The sequence below is a fragment of the Nyctibius grandis genome, chromosome 8, assembly GCF_013368605.1.
Source record: "Nyctibius grandis isolate bNycGra1 chromosome 8, bNycGra1.pri, whole genome shotgun sequence".
NCBI classification, from domain to species: Eukaryota; Metazoa; Chordata; class Aves; order Nyctibiiformes; family Nyctibiidae; genus Nyctibius; species Nyctibius grandis.
In genome coordinates, this window is record NC_090665.1 from 43,044,172 (window position 1) to 43,053,227 (window position 9,056).

The window sequence follows — 9,056 nt, forward strand, 5'->3', positions numbered from 1 at the left end:
TGCATGATGAAAGCAGTGCAAATGAAGGTGTAAATTGGCTTAAGCTGTTGAAGACACCACACCTTAACTCAAAGACAGGTCCTTGTTTATATTGACAGTTATCTAGATTCAAAGATCAAATTGCCCAGTTTTCCTTGCCAGAAGAGAGATGAAGAAGAAAACTTGGAATAAATATTTGAACCAGTTGGTATATCTGCCAATCACATTTTTTTTTTCTAAAACAGTGAAGTTTTACAGGCAGTCTAGAGGTATTCATTACGTATTAGAAAATCAAGTGAACGCTCCACTCCCTCCTATGTCTGGTTCAATTTCCTTCTGTGAAGTGACTTTGTAGTCATTAAGGCGTTAGGAGACAAGTACAGTCACCTCAACTTATTGTATTAACTCCACATAGAAGTGGAGAGAGCACTGGGGCTATGCTGGAGCTATTGGTATGTTGTTCACTGAAGAGCATCCACATGCTCATGTAATTGCCCTACCAGTTACTGCCAAACCACTTAAAATTATTAATTTCTGATTCAAGAAATGAGATGGTAAACTCTCACAGTGATGGCACGACATTCAGTCTTTCTCCTCTAACAGCCACTGATATCCATGAAACTTGAAGAGTTTAATCTCTCTGTCAAGTTAAGTGAACTTGACTGAAGTGCTCAGAAGTGTAGGCCAAAATGGAAACCAATAAACAGCGTCACAAACTAGGTTTTGTTTCTTTAAGGAGATGGGCTAAACACACAGGAAAGGATACTCTTACTTACCACTGTCTACGGCCTCGACTTCTCGGTCTATTGCATCCCTGATCATTAGCGGGTGAATAAAGAACTGTGCCCACCTACAAAACAGAAAAATTTATAGACATCTTTAGTGTCTGTTAAGCTAGGGCAAAAAAAACCCAGCAATTAAACCCAATATCTACTATTTTTATTTTATAAAGTTGCTTGTCTTACTACAAATTATGTAATTCTTGACTATACTGTCTTAAGGAAAGATAAAAGCTAGTTTTGTGATACCATAAAAAAAACAAAGGGCGAGGCTCCCCTGCTCCATGGAGTTGGATACAGTAGGATATGACACTAATGGGTGCAGGATTATCTGCCTTTACATCCTAAGAACGATCATACCAGATCAGACAAGTGATCCATCTGGTCTGGTTCCTGGCTCTGAGACCAGTATCAGATGCTTCAGAGGAAACTATTGATTGTTCGTTAGGAATATGACCATAGGGAAAGTTTCTTCCTAACTCCAGGCAACAAATTCCTGATTTATGTCCTGAAACATAAGTTTCTATATCCATAACAATTTTATTACGTACTATAAAAGTCAGTGTTGTCATCCAGATACATCTCTCCTCCTGTACCCATAGAGAGCAGAGTAATGGAAAGGGACAGGCCTGCAGTGAATGGAGACTCTGCAAGAGGCTGCCAGAGAATCTAATATTTCTATTTTATTTGTTGAGGTTTTTTAATGATGCACTGAACTTGTGGAAGCAAAACGTTAACAGTAATACATTATTGACAGAGTTCTACGGCTACAGGATCCATTAAGCTAAAGATTATTGAATGGTGATAGCTTTCAGTTTCTTTAGGTCCACAAGTGCTTGAATGAGCAGAAATCATCAGCAGCATCCATTTATCCTATTTGTATGAGATGCTGTTCTACAGAACTCCTAATTTCTGTGTTTCCCCTCCACTAAGTGAGCTGTTGTGACAGATTGCAATTACATTTTTTGATTATTTCGCACTTCCAAACATCTACAAGTTGGACTAATCTGCTAATGAAAGCTGAATTTGTCCCAGCAAAGTAAAATTTACCTAATACTTGGTAAAATGTGCAAACACTTGTTCTTGGTGTCATCACAGGAATGTATTTTGATCAAAGTAAGTTCACAGTGGAGTCTACCCTCCTCCTGAGTATTTTACAGCACCAAGAATACCCAGCTGCCACACCCCTATGAACAAGTAATTTCCTCTCACTGAAGGAAGCCATGCCAACAGGTGGAGCTCTGTTGTCCTGACACATCCCACAGCACAAAAGAGCAAATTAAATACTTTCTGGCAAAAGATACATACTTGACTGAATAACCTGGACGAGGTTAAATGTTTCCTTCTGGGGCACACATTGTACCATAACTCTCAAGGCTGTCCTTCCACTCACTTTGCTGGATTAGACTTGGAACAAAAGAAAGAATTTAAAAAAACCCCACTAACTTGATCAGGACAGATATTTCAAGGGATGAGTCACTGGGCTTCTGGGAGCACTTCCCCTCTGAACAGTTGTCACACTGCATAAGATTTCTCCTGTCATCAATGCTACTAGTTTAAGAAAAACAATCAAAAAGCTATATGCATTAAGACTCATACATGGATCCTAAGTAATCACACAGCAGCTACTCAGGCACTATCTCAAAACCAGTAAGATATCCAAAGGGAAATAATATTTCCCTTATATTCCATGATCTCTGTGGTAGTACAAGTACCTATGGAAGTTCAGCAACAGCCTTAATCACCCCAAAATGAAGAACTGAACAGCTAAACCCGAGCTCCTGATGCACACACGAACATTCATTAACACCTAATCACTATTTATATGAAGTTACCTATCAAGCGCTTCTTTGAAGTACTTCCTCTGCACATCAAACTGGAAGACTGTCCGCTCGCAGTCAGTCGAAGCATTGTCACCGCCCCCATGTTTCTTCAGAAACACATCAAACCCATTCTCATCTGGGTACTTCAAACTGCCCATAAAAACCACTGGAACAAAAAGCAGCAAATTACCAAAATGACATTAATTTGTTATTCCTAATCGCAGCTAGAGCAACCCCTCTTCAGCACAGCGTTACAGACAACTGACCCACAGCTCACGTGCAGAGAGTAACTACTAAATAGCAACAGGCTGTGTAATCTGCCTTTAGCAGAAGGCCCAAACAGATTGGAAATAACAGTGCCTTTCTAGGCATGCTTGGCCTCCATCAGTCAAGAGTAGTATTTTAAGATACATCTGGTCAGAAATTTCTTGTGGTTTCTGTGCCTGTATTACTAATTCAACATCCTTCACTAGAGAGGTAAAGGTCTGTAGCTCCAGCCTAGTTTATAAAGCCATAGGTAACATGCTTCCCCCCACGTTTAATAGATAACAAACAATTTGTTAATATACGTTAATGCATAGCCTGCCAAAGGGTATGAGACACCTTCTCCCATATTAAGAGTTCCTTACCAAGTCAGTATTTTTATAAAGTCACAGATTTATTTAACTAATGAAAATAAATGCTGGGATAGCTGAAATAGGAAATGATACTAAAATACTACAGAAATTGAGAGCTACATAGCACCCATTTCTCACTGAAGTTGGAGAAGGTGACATGGGAGCAGATACGTACTATGTTCCAGGAAGTGTGCTAATCCAGGCAGATCATCGGGATCAGAGAAGCTGCCAACAGCAACGCAGAGGGCTGCTGCAGACTAGAGAAAACACAACACTCTCAGTAAAAGTTCCTTCAAGAAACACTTCAGGAAAATGACAGAAGTATAAGATAAATCAATCAGGACAGGGAGATTAAAAAGAAGGTCCAGTCTGAATGCCAAATCACAAGGTTTCAGAGCACAAGAAAGCTCACTACGTATTTTTTCACCATACAGCTTTAAGTACATACCTGCTTTTCTGTACAGCCTCTCTTTCTTGTCTCTTCCTTTTCAGCTAGCTCTTCTAATTCACTGTCATCAGAATCACTGAACTCATCATCTCCATCATCGTCCTCACCCTCATCCTCCTCATCACAGTCCTCATCATCAAAACCTTCTCTCCCATATTCGATCTCAGCTCCAGAGTCATCATCTTCATCGCTTTCCTCTTCAGATTCTTCATCGTTGTCTTCCTCCTCCTCTTCCTCTGAAGATGAAGGACCTGAGGCACCATCCAAGTAATTCAAATCCGAAATCAAAAGTGCACATAAGCCATTTTGCAGCTTGATATACCTGAAAGAACAAGGATTTGCAATGAATACTCTCGTTTCCCAAATCTGAATTTTCAGAATTACAAAAGCTTCTGTATTTCTCACAATAGTTTTGTGCTCTTCAACTGAGATTTCCTAATTAAAATCTAATGGCTGCTAAGAAGGTGAGCTGTTTTATACTGGGAAAGTAAAAATACTCTTCTGCTATTCAACAGCTATAAGAGTAAGAAAGAAGCAATTCAAGGCAGTAGCAGAAGCCCTTCTCCCTGTAAGGTCAGGGACACCGATTTGGGCTTTTATTTCTCTCTCTCTGAAATATTGAAGCTACCAGCACCACTTAGAGAAAACTTCACATACTCAGAATAGGCAAACCCAAACTTCAATAGCTTGTTATGCTTCTCGGGCTCTTGGAAACTTCTATCACATGACAGAGTTAAGATCTTAGTCTTTGCCTCTAACTAGGCCCCAGAGACTCAATTTTATTTGATTTTATCAATACTTTCTATTAATTGGGGTCCACAGCAGATGTGTATTAGAAAGCACAGATCTCCTCTCCAGGCTTAATAAAATAAGTCACAGGGGGTTGGTTGGGTTGCTATCAAGAAGCAATACACACAGAGTTCTTTGCGTGTGTGTGTGTTTACATACATATGCGTTTATACATGCATAGAATTTTTTATATATGTGCGTGCATATATATATATTAAAAAAACCCCACAAGCCCTCTGTTCAGCACCATTCTACAGCTTTTCAGGCTGAGGACTGCAAACAACAATGTTTTGCACTACCAGATCTCTCAGCAGTATTCGTTTCACATCAGATCAGGAACAGACAGTCACAATTTGCCGAATTAGCCAGAGCACCCTCTCCGGGAGCTCCAGCTGCAGAAAGGAAAGAATGCTGGACCCAGAGAATACTCGATCCAGCCTACGAGCTTGTGTGATATAAACAGGTGGCATCTGATCCAGCAAAAAAACCTGCTGGTATAAAACAAACCCATGGTCACATCCCACCCCCACAGAAAAATGGGAGTTACACAGCAAGTTTATACCAGATCAGAGCTTTGCAATGTGGCCACTGCTATAATCAGGTAGCAGAACTTTCAAAGCACATTTCCAGCTCAAGCTACACAGTAAGTACCCAAAAGAAAAACGAAAGGCACGGTGTATGTTTTCCAACTCCATGGTTCCCAAAGTTTCTCACAAGAAATTTTTCACATTTTCTTCATGGCTATCATTATACAATTTCAAGTTTCCCAGCAATAAAAGCATGTGTTACTATCACTTTTCCAATTCAAAATATGAAGTCAGTGTAAGTTTCAATTTTTACTAGAGCTGCAGGCCACCTGCTATGGCTCCACAAACCACAGACCAGCTTGGAAACAAGTTACTCAGAGTACTTCTCTCCCAACTGAATTTCACAAGGTCGTATTTGGAGGAAAGGTGTGACATGAGTTACGCAGTTCTGAGACAACGGAAAAAACACGCTTCTTGGACTGCCAAGTCTATGAAAAAAAGCTAAAGAACAAATGTTTAATAGTTGTGTTGTTTATGAATTATGATCACTCATCAAACAGGAATTGATAGCACTCTGGGCCAGGATTTCATAATCATTAACACATGGGTTTTGCTTGCTGCAGGACCACTGAGTGCTACAAATGTGTTCCAATCAAAAGCACAAGTGCATTTTTATTCTTTTAAACTACAGCACATAGTGTATAACTTGCAGAGATGCTAGGACTAACTGTAGGGGGTACAGATAGTACTAGATCCACGGCTAATGTCTGGGTACAAAGTTAATCATCCCTACAATTCTGAAAGTCTGCAACAGCTACGAGTGTTTGCGCTACATACATATGTCACATTACACATCTGCAGCACTTCTGAACGAATAACAGGGGTCCCAAAAACAGATACACTGTATACTCAGGCGCTACAGCCCCTGGAGAGCTCAGAGCAAAAGCTCCAGGAGTGACAAGTCCATGCTGCTACAGCATGTCTTCCAGCACAACCATCATCTTCTTCATCTCTGCATACAACTGTCTTCTTCAGGTTTTCACAGCCCATAAAGAACAGTGGCTTCCCAGTGATCAACAGACAGTCACGGAGAGCAGAGACCAGAAGAGCACTATTCTTGCAGAAGAACGATTTGCCATAAAGCTGCTCTGACAGGTGTACCCAGTAGCTGTCGTTGATCCTTTCCACATACCTCCCTTAAACTAGCGAGGCAGATGATAGTAATTTTACATTAGTCATCTTCAGGCTTGTGGGTGTTACATACTAGGACAGAAAGCACCTCACAGCAAGGAAACAATTGAACTAAGCCGCTGTTGCGGGCTATCAGATTCCACTTCAGGAGAATCTGGAACAGTTTAGGTTATACTGAGCACAGGCACCAACTGACATCGGTGTTTACTTTTTCCATGTTTCAGTCCAATGGAAAAAGGACAAGTGCAATCAATACATGAGTATCAATTAGTATGCAAAATACAGTACAAAAAATGCAATCACTTAATGTAGCAACAGAAGCAAGCATAGTCCAATTGCTTTTGTGAAGGACTTTACAGGCATTGATACAAATAAGGCTTAAATATAAAATAAAATTCAAATTCTTAAAGATACTGTTTAAACATCCTGAACAAGTTTAAACAGGATTGTTCTCATACCAAGGTTTTTCTTATATCAATGATAATTGTTTAGCAGTAAATACTGAAATACATATCAATGCATGGTAAACACTGAAATGTTTTCATTTCCAAATTACCCAAAACAAGCAATACAAGCCCATGAAATTCCATATATGGATGAACTGAAATAAAACATACATTTTAGTAAAGATAACTACCCATTCATAGCTCTAATGAACAAAACCAGCTTTGATTATGACAATAATTTTTGTCCCAACAAACTCACTTTTTAAAATACATTCTGCAATCTCTGTCAGAAGTCTTTTGGTTTTATGATCACTGTATTTAAGACAAAATATAACATTTTCCACTAAGACTGATGTCACCAGATGGACACATTAAGCCCACTGTGACTGGTCTGCAGGATACATCATCACTGATGCATGAACAGAGGAGAAAGTGTATGTGCATCACCAAATCACCTGCCATTACATTTCCTTAGGAGGTTTGGTATGTAGCTAGAGGACACAGGTATGCTTTACTTTCAGCCACACTGAAGTTCTCCGTCCTAAGGGTAACGTTTGTGTCTGTTCTGTGCAAGGCTCACTTCCCACGAACAGAAATCAGTCTGAAAAGATGTGAGACTTTGCTTCCAGATGAAAAAAATCTGTTAAGTCTGGAGAGCAGGATTTCTGGAAGATGTTGGTATTTATCTTATGCTATAAGCAAACACACTCTCCAATTCTCTACACGCAGAGGAGGTTCCTGAGCCTCAAAATAGATAGCCAGTAATGGTTTGCAAGGGACTTCCCAAGCTTCATCAGTGTGCTGCTTCAGGCAGTAAAGGCAGAAGTTTCCTAAGCTGACAGTCTCTGTAACCATGAACTTTGCATGAAGACAAGCCTCCTACAAAGTAGCATGAGTAAGAATGCCAGCAGGAGAGGCAGGTCCCAGAGGACCAGAGGAAGCAGCAAGGAAGTAGTGCAAGAAGGGAGGGAGCAAATTTCTCCCTAAGCCAATGGGCACAGTCCTCTTCATGCAGCCAGCAGGGAATGTCACTGGCAACCAGCATCGCTGCAAATCCAAAACTCAGTTCCAGGCTTAGCCAGATTCTCCACTGGCTGCACAGATTAGACATCATGAAGAGTAAAAATACAAAAAAAAAAAGCATCTCCAACAACATCTTCTGCCTAACAGAAAGCAGTGATAAGAGCGACCCTTCAAGAATGACTGCCTTACAGCATCCAAAGAGCTCAACCTCCGCCGGCCGTTCTCAGCTGCGTCTCTCACTGCGAGAGCCAGAGGCTGTAGGCTGTGCTCAGGAAAGGTGATCTTTTTTAGCACTTTCAGGGGTATTACTCAGAAATACACAAATGAATACACAAGCAAAACAGCAGTGTAAAAGTAATTTCTGTCTCAACTCACTGATATATTTTTGTTAAAATCTGGAAGCTCGTCTAAAACGAGAAAAGTTACAGCCTTTTTTTAAGTTGGTATCTGCTCTGTAATGCTTCAACCACATTTCACACTTCAGCTTAACGCTTTTGGAATAGAGCTGCCTGGACAAGGGCTGCAAACTAACAATTCAGCAGCGCTGTGCCTCGAAAACGTAGCGTCAGGGCAGAGCCTCTGAACAAGTACCGATTTCTTCCTTCCTATGCGAGCCCCCAGCCTACCACTGCGTACAAACCCGACAGCCCATCTTCACAGTAAATACACCCCTGAACTCCCAGTCTCCGCTTTTCACAGAGAGGCCCCTAATTCCCCCGGTCACCAAGACGAGCCCGACTTCAAGCACAAGGTTTTCCGCGGGGAGGGGAGGCCCCAGCCTTCCTCACAGACCAGCCGGGGGCTGCCTCAACGGTAGCGGTTCGTGCTCCCCTTACCCCCCGTTAAGCCTTCCCGGGCCAACGGCCTCCGGGGGGAGGCTCCACGCCGCCGGCCCTCACCGATATTGCTTGGGGTCGCTGGGGGACTTGACGATGTCGGGGTCGCCGAGGTTGTTGCCGGGACCCATGTCCCCGCGGTCCTCCTCTTCCCCGTGAGGCGAGCGGCCTCTGGTGTCGCGGCCGCCCTCCGCGGCCTGCTGCCCCCCCGGCAGCTCCGGGCAGCTGTAGCTGGACGCCGCCTTGTTCCTACCGGGCATGGCGGCGGTCGCACGGCACCACAGCGGCTGGGCAACGGCACCCGCCGCCCGGCCGCGCCCCGCCAGGCCGCGACCCCGCCAGCTTCCGCCGCGCGGGGAAGTGGCGGTGACGATTGTGACGGCACCAGTCAGCGCCCGCCGCGGCGCCAGGTGGGGAAAACGGACCAATCCCAGGCCCTGACTTGGTCGGGGGTGGCTCTGATTGGTGGAGAGAATGCTAGCGGCGTGAGAGGGGTGAACCATAGATGGGGAGAGAGACGGGGGGAAAGGCAGCCCCTTTCGGAAATCAGACCGGGAGGACGGAGAGCTCAGAAAAAAGACAGGAAAATAGACCCAGA

The 9,056-nt window shown here is 42.9% G+C and overlaps 1 protein-coding gene across 1 annotated transcript in view; it reads right to left on the bottom strand.

The window, feature by feature from the left end:
* The window catches only part of NRDC (nardilysin convertase), a 32,522-nt gene extending 23,697 nt beyond the window's left edge, over positions 1-8,825 (bottom strand). Inside the window, exons 1-5 of the mRNA XM_068406945.1 lie at positions 8,522-8,825; positions 3,647-3,968; positions 3,374-3,455; positions 2,594-2,747; positions 756-829 (exon numbers count right to left, since the gene is read on the bottom strand). Of these exons, the coding sequence (XP_068263046.1) occupies positions 756-829; positions 2,594-2,747; positions 3,374-3,455; positions 3,647-3,968; positions 8,522-8,718 (829 nt within the window). The 5' untranslated portion in view covers positions 8,719-8,825. The remainder of the gene's footprint in view (positions 1-755; positions 830-2,593; positions 2,748-3,373; positions 3,456-3,646; positions 3,969-8,521) is intronic.
* Positions 8,826-9,056: the final 231 nt, after the last annotated feature.